The sequence below is a fragment of the Asparagus officinalis genome, chromosome 6 (genome assembly GCF_001876935.1).
Source record: "Asparagus officinalis chromosome 6, Aspof.V1, whole genome shotgun sequence".
In the NCBI taxonomy this organism is placed as follows: Eukaryota; Viridiplantae; Streptophyta; class Magnoliopsida; order Asparagales; family Asparagaceae; genus Asparagus; species Asparagus officinalis.
In genome coordinates, this window is record NC_033799.1 from 29181477 (window position 1) to 29194223 (window position 12747).

General features: G+C 38.7%; 2 protein-coding genes across 3 annotated transcripts in view; both read left to right on the plus strand.

Moving 5' to 3' along the window:
• LOC109844991 (eukaryotic translation initiation factor 3 subunit G-B-like) lies at positions 382–10449 on the plus strand. Of its 2 annotated transcripts, none has more exons than XM_020414175.1 (3): positions 382–738; positions 9590–9937; positions 10007–10449. In XM_020414175.1, the coding sequence occupies exons 1-3, from the start codon at positions 399–401 to the stop codon at positions 10180–10182; spliced, it is 864 nt and encodes a 287-aa protein (XP_020269764.1). In that variant the 5' UTR covers positions 382–398; the 3' UTR covers positions 10183–10449. The 2 variants fall into 2 exon arrangements, with proteins under 2 accessions (XP_020269764.1, XP_020269763.1); XM_020414174.1 differs by having other exon boundaries at positions 9590–9885; positions 9955–10449.
• The window catches only part of LOC109845983 (eukaryotic translation initiation factor 3 subunit G-B-like), a 7835-nt gene continuing 6544 nt past the window's right edge, over positions 11457–12747 (plus strand). The window contains exon 1 of the mRNA XM_020415209.1: positions 11457–11460. Coding sequence (XP_020270798.1) covers positions 11457–11460 — 4 coding nt within the window. The remainder of the gene's footprint in view (positions 11461–12747) is intronic.

The following is a 12747-nucleotide window of genomic DNA, read 5'->3' on the forward strand; positions in this document are numbered from 1 at the left end:
TCAGGTTATTTTTATCTACCGGAAGATTTTTTCAAACTCGTACTTTTAAAGGAAGTATGATATGATATGACATGATATATGCTTTACATTTTGAATCGTCACATTTGAACCGATGTATCCTAGCTAATTAAAGTTAACTGAACTTAACTTATAGATTAAGGGAAGGGTGTGAGAAAGTGACTGTGATTATCACTGAATTATTACTGAGATTAACTAGTTTCTCAGGCAGTAATTAGTACGGGCTATAAAAAGCCCATCTGTTTCGATTGAAAGCCTTGTGTGGTATCCAAACCGACCCGAAGCCCATCCCAAATAAAACCGGCCTTCACTCATCACGTAAAAGCCCCTCCCTCTCTCGTCTGTTATATCGAAAACCTAGGAGAGAGAAACCAGAAAAAATGGCCGTAGCACGTGCGCCGGCGAGCAAGCTCCGATGGGGAGAGCTCGAAGAGGACGACGGCGAGGATCTGGACTTTCTCCTGCCGCCACGTGCCGTGGAGGGGCCCGACGAGAACGGGATCAAGAGGACGATCGAGTACAAGTTCAACGACAAGGGGGAGAAGGTGAAGATCACGACCCTCACGCGCGTGAGAAATCTGGCACGTGCGAGGCTGAGCAAGAGCGCAGTCGAGAGGAGGTCGTGGGCCAAGTTTGGGGACGCGGCCCACGAGGAGGCGGGGAGCAGGCTGACGATGGTGTCCACGGAGGAGATCATTCTTGAGAGGCATAGGGCACCAGGTACGATCCTAATTTTTTTTTCCTTTTTTGGGATTCTGTAGTAAAACGAAACCCTAATTCTTAGACCTGAGGGAAGTCGGTAAGAATTTGTTTATCGGTGGCTATTCATAATCAGATTTCACCTATGTAAGTTGATTGCCCGACGATTGGCATGTGTTTAAACTGAACACACACAAAAAAAATTATGGAAATTGATTTGAATTTATTCAGATTATAAGGTAATTACATATACAAGGGCTTATTATTGGTATATAGTAAAATCCTACTTCTTAGATTGTTTGGAAAATTAGTCGGAATTAATTTGTTGAGGCCTTTCAGAATCATATTTAAAGTTAAAGAAACCATAGGGAAGTGGGTTCCTCTTATTTTCGAGATCGGTCCTTAAATAAGAGAGAGAATTTTAACTAAAAAAAGTGAAATCGAGGTACATCATGCAGTTATATGAATTTATTGAGAAATTTTCAAGTCAACTAGGGCAGAACTTGTCAATAGAAATATAGAATTGACCCCAATAGCAAACATGCATCTATGCTGTTAGTGTTGGGTATTTCTTATTTGATGTCGGGCTTGAAGCAAATTGTCTTTAAGAGGCTAAAGAGGCTGATTGTCTGAGTAACTATTATTCAATCGAATGCAACTTTGCAGTGTGAGGAGCTCAAATCAAGATTGTTTGCAGATCTCCACTGCTTAAGGTCTTGTAGTTTTTTGTCAAAGAGTGATTTGTTGTTTTGTACACATTCTGTCTAGGGTAGCCATCTAATCCATTTATTGGGGTTCACACTGCAAAACTGGTGGGGATGTGACTCTAAAGTGTGGTAACCATTTCAGTTCAATCGTCATTGAGCTGGTGACATGCATGCCTGAACCTAGTTATACCCACCATAAGTAAGTTAATTGGATGTTATCTTTCTGTGGCCTTTTAGAGAGTGGAAGCGCTACTGCTATGTGTGATGTGTCATCTTGGTTTTATGGATAACGAAGAGCAGGATTCTCACTCTGGCGGATGATTCCCTCCATTTTATTCGCCACGCACGCAGTCGCATTTTTTTATCATGAAAAAAATCTGTATGATTGGATACTAATTGGCTTTGTTCTTAGGGTGGTGAAAGATGTCATATCTATAGGAGTGTTTTGGGGGGTAATGTGAAGCTTATCCGAATTCATAAAAAAAAACTTATGAATTTTAGCAGTGGGTGAAGCATTAGTGGGTAGGGCGTTTCTGTAGTACCCCCAATGATCTGTTGCAGTTGAAAACTTGCAATACAAAACCACATCCTGCATGTAGAACCTCTTCCATATTTTAACTCTGTGTCATAAGTGAAGTCATTGGAAATCTTGTAGAAAACTAAAACATTGTTGAAATGAACTTCAGTTGCATATCATAGAAATTCAAAGTGACCTCCTTAACACATCATAACCTGTTAGAATTGAGCATTGAGCACAAATTGGTGCTCCCCTTGTTTCTGACTTGAAAATTATCCATAATATGTCTTTTTTGGTCTGAGGTTTTGTCTTTGGAACTCTGCTACACCTATTTAATTTTGTATGAAAATATTTGTGATTAACCATTGATAGCCGAGCTTCATGAACTACCATATTGTCTTTAGTAATGGGGAGCCCTTGAGTCGTCTGACATGGCACATGATACTACTCAACGATCGTGCCCACTACGAGTAGGATGCTAGTAGAATCCAATCTTGAGGACTGTTTGGCTACTTAAGCATCATAGATAATGTGTTCCTTGAGCCAACACGTCAAATTTATCCACCGGAAATTACTTTTTTATGGCCTCAGCCGGTGTAGTAAGTTTATGAAAACACTTATTATTTGACAATTGTAGTTTCTATTGCATGCGAGATAAGGCTTGCAATGGGTTTTGAAATGCTTGTGGGCCAAACGGGAGATGATTTCTTGCTTAAATAGGGGCCAAGTAATGAGGCTTGGCTACTCCCGAAATTATCTCTACCAAAGTATCTTTCTAGATGTTGACCTTGTTGAGGACCCCCTAATAATCTCTTTATGTTCAAGTTTTTTCTTCTAAGTTTATCTTCTGACTAGTTTTCATTAGTCAGATTACATTTTTATTATTGAAGTATTGGAATTTACCAAAATTTTTGGAGGTTGTGCCTCTACCACAAGCATTTGTCCTGGGTTAATTATGCAATAAGTTGCATCTTTTTCTTGGAGAACCATTTTAGTTACTTTCAACCTTCTAAGTAATGCAATATAGTTTATTGGAAACTTGGTTCATCTAAATATATCATGAAACTATTCTCATTCAATAATCTGTTAGACAATTTGCATGCACACTTGATTATTTTATCATTCAATTGTACATTGAAAATTTTGGACCTAACTGGTTTAGATGTTGTCATTGCTGATTTTTTAATGATTTATTTGGTGATCAGAAGAAAAAAATTAGAAAAGCACGAAAATCGAAACAATAGAAATAAAGCCCACCCAATCTGGCCTATTGAGAAAGATATATGAACAAGAAGATTCCTAACGGGCCAGCCCATTTCAGAGTAGATTAAAAATAGTACGCTTTATGGGCCGGCCTATAGAAATAAAAAGTCGTCAAAAGCAAATCTAATGGGCTAAAAGATATATAAACTAATATTTCTGTTGTTTTCGGGTCGAACATAAAAACCCACTCTCCAACCGACCCAAAACTCATCCACAAATAAAACTTACGTACGCCTTCACTCGTCATATAAAATCCTCTCCCTGCACCTGTGCCGGCGAGCAAGCTCCGATGGGGAGAGCTCGAAGAGGACGACGGTGAGGATCTAGACTTTCTCTTCCCACCACGTGTCGTGGAGGGGCCCGACGAGAACGGGATCAAGAGGACGATCGAGTACAAGTTCAATGACAAGGGGGAGAAGGTGAAGATCACAACCCTCACGCGCGTGAGGAAGCTGACACATGCGAGGCTGAGCAAGAGCGTGGTCGAGAGGAGGTTGTGGGCTAAGTTTGGGGATGTGGCCCACGAGGAGGTGAGGAGAAGACTGACGATGGTGTCCACAGGATATCATTCTTGAGAGGTGGATTATGTAGTAAAACGAAACCCTAATTCTTAGATCTGAGGGAAGTCAGTGAGAATTTGTTTAACCACTAATAGCCGAGCTTCAGGAACTACCATATTATCTATAGTAATGTAGTGCGTTATCTGACTTGGCACAGGATACTACTCATTGATCGTGCCCATTATGAGTAGGATGCTAGTAGAATCCAACCTTGAGGGATTGGCTACTTAAGCATCATATATAATGTGTTCCTTGAGTCGGCTCATCAAATTTACCTAACCAGAAATTTCTTTTTTATTGTCTCAGCTGATGTAGTAATTTTATGAAAACACTTATTATTTGGCAATTGTAGTTTCTATTGCATGTGAGGTAAGACTTGCAATGGGTTTTGAAATACTTGTGGGCCAAACAGGTAGATGATTCCTTGCTTAAATAGGGGCCAAGTAATGAGGCTTAGCTAATCTCAAAAATTTCTCCACCGAAGTAGCTTTCTAGATGTTGACCTTGTTGAGGACCCTTAATAATCTCTTTACGTTACAAGTTTATAAGTTTTTTCTTCCAGGTTATATCTTCTGACTAGTTTTCATTAGTCAGATTGCATTTGTATTATTGAAGTATTGTAATCTACCGAATTTTTTGAATGATGTGCCTCTACTATAGGCATCTGTCATGGGTTAATTATGCAATATGGTTGAAGCTAGATTTTTTTAAATATTTTATTTGGTTGTTAGAAGAAAAAATTAGAAAAGCATGAAGAATGAAACAATAGAAATAAAGCATACCTAATTGGGCCTATTGAGAAAGATATATGAACAAGAAGATTCCTAACAGGCCAGTCTACTTTAGATAAGGTAAAAAATAGTACGATTTATGGGCCGGCCTATAGAAATTAAACAAAAAGAATTTTAAATAAAACAGTCGCCAAAAGCAAATTCAATGGGCTAAAAGATAAACAAACTAATATTTCTGTTGTTATCGGGTCGAACATTAAAACCCACTCCAATTGACCCAAAACTCGTCCACAAATAAAACTTACGTCACTCGTCATATAAAATCCTCTCCCTCTCATCTGTAACATAGAAAACCCTAGGAGAGAGAAACCATAAAAAATGGCGGGAAACGTAGCACTTGCGCCGGCGAGCAAGCTCCGATGGGGAGAACTCGAAGAGGATGACGACGAGGATCTGGACTTTCTCATGCCACCACGTGTCGTGGAGGGGATCGATGAAAACGGGATCAAGAGGACGATCGAGTACAAGTTCAACGGCAAGGGGAGAAGGTGAAGATCACGACCCTCACGCAGGTGAGGAAGCTGACACGTGCGAGGCTGAGCAAGAGTGCGGTCGAGAGGAGGTCGTGGGCTAAGTTTGGGGACGTGGCCCACGAGGAGGCAGGGAGCAGGCTGATGATGGTGTCCACAGGAGATCATTCTTGAGAGGTCTAGGGCACCAGGTTCAATCTTCTTTTTTTTGGATTTTCTAGTAAAGTGAAACCTTAATTCTTAGATCTGAGGGAAATCAGTAAGAATTTGTTTATCGATGGCTTTTCATCATTAGATTTCACCTAAGTGACCTTATGGAAGTTGATTCCCCGACAATTGACATGGATTTGAACTGAACAAAAGAAAATTATGGAACAACAACAATCAAGCCTTTATCCCAAATGTTTGGGGTCGACTACATGAATCTTATTTTTTTATTCCATTCTGTTATTGATCATCTCATCTGTTAAAGTTAGTCATAATCATATCCTTCTTAATCAGTGTTTTAAATGTCGGCCGACATGTCGGACATGTCGGCCGACATATCGGATTGAGGCCTCAAACGACACAAGTCGGGGAATTTTAAGTCGCATATCGTTTTTAAGGGAGATATCGGATATATCGGCAAAAAGTCGGCCATATCGGCCGATTTTTCATGTTTGAAAAATCGGCCGATATGCTCTAAAATCGGTTCAGGCTCTTTTCACTTATTGGGTTTGGGTTCAGTGAAATCCATTTGACCTTTTATCGGTTCAGGCTCCTTCATCAAATATAGCAGGCTCTTTTCGAACCCGATAGACACGCGATCAAAACAAAAAACAGAAAAAACCCTAGGGCTCACGACTGGGAACCCATCAGCCTCCTCTTTTCATCGTCTTGCTTTCGTGGTCCTTACATCGAAATCGTCGCTGGCTTCTCCATTTCTCACGCCGCCTTACTCTCTCCTTCCCTGCGCCATCGGAAGTCGAAGGTAAGCCTCCCTGATCTCTCTCTCTCCATTTCTGGCGCCGCCTTCCTCTCTCTCTCTTTTTTTCCTTTTGAAGAACGCAACTTAGAAACGAAACGAAAAAAGAAAATACAGAAAAATGTGAAGAAAATCGATCGATCTGAGGGGAACAAGGAGAGAGAGAGAGTTGACGTTTGGGTTTTTATGAGGAGATAAGGTTTTTATGAGTTGATGTTTGTAGAAAGTGTTTTTTATTATTATTCTTATTATTATATTATGGGTTTTTTTTCCTTTTGAAGAACTTTGTTAGTCAGTAGAATATATGTAGCCAACGTTTTTATGAGTTGGTGATTGCGATTTTGTCTCAAGCAAAGATTTTAAGAAAAAGTGTTGCACGGTGACAATTAATTAAACTTATTAATATATCGCTAATGACTTTTTTTTCTTTGCATTTTTTTTCTAGACTTTTAGTGTGTTGTTGAGTCGCTGACTGCTAAGTAAAAGCAATTGTTTCTCAAAATCAGGTAAGCCTTCCTCTTGAATCTTTTCCCTGTCAATAAAATTAATTTTAAGTTAGTAATTGAATTATAAAATTAAAATGTAACAAATTCAAATGCTAATGCATAGGAGATACTTATTAATAGAATCAAATTGTTTCAGGATGCAATCGAGAATCAAATTTCTACAATCGGTTAGTGATCCTAAACATCATATATTATTTACTTTTTTATATGTCTAGTATATAAAATTTATAAAGTATGCTTATATTGAATTTAGGAATGCTTAGATTATATTTAGGATATGATATTATACATATGCGCATCACCCGATATGGCAATCCGATATTTAGTCCATGTCCCCCGATATATCCCCGATTTTCGCTATCCGACATGGATTTCAGCCGTCCGACATGAACCCGACATCCGATATTTAAAACCTTGTTCTTAATTGCTTCTAACTAAGTCATTCTAGGTTTACCTCTAGATCTCCTAGCCCCATTAACTATAATATTGTCGCTAAAAGAAAAATTATGGAAATTGATCTGAATTTATTTAGATTATAAAGTAATTACATATAGAAGTACCTTATTATTATTGGTATATAATAAAATCCTACTTAGATTTTTTGGAAAATTGGTCGAAATTTATTTGTTGAGGCCTTTCAGCATCATATTTCATCTTAGAAATCCTAGGGAAGTGGATTCCTCTTATTGGCAAGACTGGTCCTTAAATAAGAGAGAAAATTTTAACTAAACAAAGTGAAATTGAGGTACATGATACAGTTATATGAATTTATTGAGAAGTTTTCAACTCAACTATGACAGAAACTTGTCAATAGAAATATAGATTTGAGCACAATATCAAACAGGCAGCTATGTTGTTGGTGTTGGATATTTTTTATTTGATGTCGGGCTGGAAGCAAATTGTCTTTGAGAGGCTAAAGAGGCTGATTGTCTGAGTAGTTTTTATTCAATCGTTTGCAACTTTGCAGTGTGAGGAGTGTAAATCAAGGCTGTTCGCAGATCTCCACCTCTTAGAGCCTTGTAGATTTTGCATTGAAGAGTGATTAGTTGTATTGTACAAATTCTGTCTAGGGTAGCCATCTAATCCATTTATTGGGTTTCACACTGCAAAATGATGGAGACGCGACTCTAATGTGTGCTAACCATTTCAGTTCAATCGTCTTTGGGCTAGTGGCATCCATGCATGAACTGAGTTATACCCACCATAAGTAAGTTAATTGGATGTTATCTTTGTAAGGTCCTTGAGAGTGGAAGTCAATGTGTGGACGCTATGTGTGATGTATCATCTTGGTTTTATGGATAATGGAAGAGCAGGAGCCTTGCTATGGCAGATGATTCTCTCCATTTTATTCACCATGCATCCAGTCACAATTTTTTATCATGAAAAAAATCTGTATGATTTGATACTAATTGGCTTTGTTCTTAGGGTGGAGAAGGGTGCCATATTTGAAGGAGCGTTTTAGGGGTAAATGTGAAGGTTATCCGAATTCATCTTAAAAATTCGTAAAAAAAATGATGAATTTAGCAGTGGGTGAAGCATTAGTGGAGGTTGTTTCTGGGGAAAGCCTTATGGTACCCCCAATGATATATAGCAGTTGCAAACTTGTCCTACAGAGCCACATCCTGCATTTAGAACCTCTTCCATCTTTTAACTCTCTGTGTCCTGAGTGAAGTCATTGCAAGTCTTGGAGAACAAACATTGTTGAAATGTACTTCCGTTGCATATCTTGGAAATTCAGAGTGACCTCCCCAACACATCAAAATCTTTTAGAATTGAGCATTGAGCACAAATTGGTGGGCCCTCTGGGTTTGACTTGAAAATTATCCATATTATGTCTTTTTTGGTCTGAGATGTTGCCGTGTTATGTCCTTGCAACTCAGCTACACCCATTTAATTCTATATGAAAGGATTTGTGATTAACCACTGATAGCCGAGTTTCAGGAACTACCATATTGTCTATAGCTGGGTTACCCGAACACGGCAACTCGGGGGGCCGTACCCGTGTCGGACCCGTTTTGGGTACGACTACATACCCAAATGCGGTGGACACGGATGGGTTCTTAGGCCATCTGATATTTGGGGATGAAGAAAGATGATGATGAACATTTCACTCCTCTCTCTCCTCTCTCCATTTTACTTTATTTTTTATTAACTTAGTGGAGTATGACATCATCATCCCTCACATGGGGTGGTTTGATGAGTGAGTTTTGATCTTTGTCTTTTCTGGATAAGGATAGCATTTATCACGGGTCCTTAAGTTTGGAGATATAAGAAAGGCAAGTGGCTCAATTTTACTTATGGAGAATTTTTAGTATGTAGAAAGCCGCCTGGCTAAGTCAATCTTGCTACAGTACACATTGAATTCTCAATATGATATGATCCTTCAAGAAAGCACAAACCCAAAACAAAATAGCTCCTCACTTTCATAGACTGATCATACCAACTGAAGGAGTAAGTTTATGAAAACACTCATTATTTGGCAACTGTAAGTTCTATTGCATGTGAGGTAAGGCTTGCAATGGGTTTTGAAATGCTTGTGGGCCAAACAGGTAGATGATTCCTTGCTTAAATAGGGGCCAAGTAATGAGGCTTGGCTAATCTCGAAAATTTCTCTACCGAAGTAGCTTTCTAGATGTTGACCTTGTTGAGGACCCTTAATATCTCTTTACGTTACAAGTTTTTTCTTCCAGGTTATATCTTCTGACTAGTTTTCATTAGTCAGATTGCATTTGTATTATTGAAGTATTGCAATCTACCAAAATTTTTTAATGCTGTGCCGCTACCACAGGCATCTTTCCTGGATTAAGTATGCAATAAGTTGCAGCTTTTTTTTGGGAGAACCATTTTGGTTACTGTCAACCTTCTGAGTGATGCAATTTAGTTTATTGGAAACTTGGTTCATCTAAATATATCATGAAACTGTTCTCATTCAATGATCTGTTAGACAATTTGCTTGCATACTTGATTACTTTATCATTCAATTGTACAGTGAAAATCTTGGACCTAAACAGGTTTAGATTTTGTCCTTGTCATATTCACTCCTCGCTACTTATGATCATAAACTTCCATGACATAATTCCATCAATACTCGCAGGTAGCAAAGCAGAAGAACCCAAAAACGCTGGCGACCCACTCCGAGAAAAAGCTGGAGCAGTCCTAATGGTCTGTCGAACATGCGGTAAAAAAGGCGACCACTGGACCTCAAAATGCCCCTACAAGGACCTCGCAACTAATGCTGATTTCATGGACAAACCCCCAACTTCGGACGTACCAACCTCTGGCCCAAGCAAGAACACCTACGTACCACCAGTCCTAAGAGGCGGCGGTGAGAGGCCAGGTGGTACCGAGATGAGGCGAAGGAACGATGAGAACTCAGTTAGGGTGACAAATCTCTCGGAAGATACTCGTGAGCCTGACCTTCTTGAGCTTTTCAGGACTTTTGGTCCAGTGACTCGTAATCTCTCGGAAGATACTCGTGAGCCTGACCTTCTTGAGCTTTTCAGGACTTTTGGTCCAGTGACTCGTGTTTATGTCGCGATTGATCAGAAGACTGGGGTTAGTCGCGGGTTTGGGTTTGTGAATTTTGTGAGCAAGGAGGATGCGGAGAGGGCCATTAATAAGCTCAATGGGTATGGGTATGATAATCTTATTCTTAGAGTTGAATGGGCTACTCCAAGGCCTAACTGAGCTCCATATGCTTATAAGTTGCAGTAACTTTGTTTAGGCTATGTTGAAGTCGTCAGATTTTGCTTGGGAGCCTTATTTTGTAACTTTGTTTTCCTGTTTGTTTGTTTTTTCCCTACTTTGAGAACTTCTGTAAGCGGAATAACACCGCGGAGTATTGGAGCATTATGTTACATGTGGCGTCTGGTTGGAACTTCTCTAGGAAACGGATTTCTTGGGTTTGTGGTTTTTATAGGTTTTATCAAAGATACCGACAGAATTGGTGACCAATGGTATGAGAGTGGACTGGAATTTACAGAAGCTTGGTTGCTTATGCTCTTTGTTGCTAAGGCTTAAAGCTGATTGATTATTGAAGATGGTTTTTCTGCCTAATATTTCTCTGAAATCTATCATGTTGGTATACTATTTGTCAATTTACTCAAGTTCTTTGACACTAGACATGAGTTGCTAAGGTGTCTGCTGATGAATTGTTGGTGACTTAAAAAGTCCTGGATCATGGAGTTTGGAAACCCTTCAACTTCTCAGTTGGACGTAAACTGATTCTAAGCTTTATATGCTCAAAAGTTGCCGGTGGTTTAGAGCTTGAGATGGGAGGTTCTCGCAGTAAATTTTTGTTGCCGCTTTAATCGGTGCAACTATGTGTTTGTTCTTTGCCTTTCCCCATTCAGCACTCGGGTAAGTGGAGTAACATCGTCTGAGTGTTTGCATATCATGCTTTTTGCTGCATCTCAATTTTTGTAAGGGGCTGCTCACTCTGCTGAGTTATGTGCTTATTTTTGCTGAGTTATGCCTTCACATCACTCTTTCTTGCATGAGTAGAAGATCGATTTTCTCACACCGGAAGACAATTCATGACATTAATCACGCCAAATACAGCGGAGTAGTAGCTCTAGCATCTTGTTCCCTGCTGTTCTCTGGCTTTATATTGTCAAAACTTTTAAGTTCATTGCTGACATAAATTTCCATTTAGCCCCTCTTGACTAAATGCCTTCAATCTTAAGCCCCTTGACCTTCAATGTTAAGCCCCTTGACCGAGTCAACTACTTAAAACAAAAGCGACCACAGTACCTCAGGATCATGATCTTCTCTTTCATTTTTCTATCAAATCTATTTCAGAAAATGGTTTTCTCCATGCCAAACTTTAGACTTCAACCAAAAAAATGTTTGCAAAAAAACCCCCTAAAAGTATTATATAGATAACTATTATTGTTAAATAGGTAAATGAGTGTGTTACGGGCAAAAACCCGTCTCTTTAGAAAATGTTAAATGTGCCATAAATGGGTACATAGGCAAAATATGCCCTCCCATTTAATACTCAAACTCACTCATTTAACACCCCCACAGCAGCTGCTGCATATTCTCAACCGCAATTGAAGAGGGTTAGCAATTTCTCTCTCTCTCTCCCTCTCTCTCTCTCTCTCTCTCCTTCTTTCCCCTATATCTCTAAAGGTATATAATCTTTCTTAAACTTTATAAATTTTCTTCGTAGAATCCTGTAAGAAGGAAATAACTTTGTACTTTTAGCCTATTATAAAATGCGGTCCACATTATATAGGCTTGGGCTGAAATAATCTTTCAGCTCTCACGAGCAATGAGGAGTGTTTAGCCAAAATGAAATTTGTACTTTTGGTTTTTATCTTCTTTGTTCTTGCGAGTCTTTGTGTTCTCAGCCAATGTTTCTCAAAATCTTCTTGCCTAAAGCTCTCACGAGCAATGAGGAGTGTTTAGCCAAAATAAAATTTGTACTTTTAGTTTTTATCTTCTTTGTTCTTGCGAGTCTTTGTGTTATCAGTCAATGTTTCTCAAAATCTTCTTGCCTATATATATATATATATATATATAGAGAGAGAGAGAGAGAGAGAGAGAGAGAGCAATTCTTATGTCAACTTAAGTGGATGATCCACCAAAGTTTCTATCCACTCATGTTTAAATATTTTTAAAGGGCACAAGGTGTTCCTCACTAAGACAATGTCAACTATTACATGACCTTTATGGTTGTCACTAAGATTTTGTTGTCTTCTTCGCGTTAATAACTACTATAATTGTGATTTTATATTATATATGCTTTACATTTGAATCGTCACATTTAAAATCTGAATCTAATTTCAAAAAGTATGAATTAAAATTATGTTGTGATAATTTTTTTCCTCTTTTCTCAGAACGGTAACCAAACAAGAGAAAATGACTTTCTTATGAATTTTCTTCTAACTTTCCTTATAATATTCTTTCTAACCAAACAATAAAAAGAATATCATTTTTTTTTCTTTTTCTTTTCCTTTCTTTTTTACTTTCTCTTTCTTTGTCTTTTCTCTCCTACTTTCTCTCAAACCAAACATAGCCTAAGGGAAGGGTGTGAGAAAGTGACTATGATTATCACTGAATTATTACTGAGATTAACTAGTTTCTCAGGCAGTAATTAGTAAGGGCTATAAAAAGCCCATCTGTTTTTATTGAAAGCCTTGTGTGGTATCCAAACCGACCCGAAGCCCATCCCAAATAAAACCGGCCATCACTCATCACGTAAAAGCCTCTCCCTCTCTCATCTGTTATTATATCGAAACCCTAGGA

Bases quoted from the DNA above. Each gene is read 5' to 3' on its own strand.
- LOC109844991 (XM_020414175.1), top strand. From the start codon at position 399: ATGGCCGTAGCACGTGCGCCGGCGAGCAAGCTCCGATGGGGAGAGCTC. The intron at 739-9,589 runs GTACGATCCTAA...CAATACTCGCAG, and splicing joins TGAGAGGCATAGGGCACCAG to GTAGCAAAGCAGAAGAACCC. The intron at 9,938-10,006 runs GTCCAGTGACTC...TCAGGACTTTTG, and splicing joins TGAGCTTTTCAGGACTTTTG to GTCCAGTGACTCGTGTTTAT.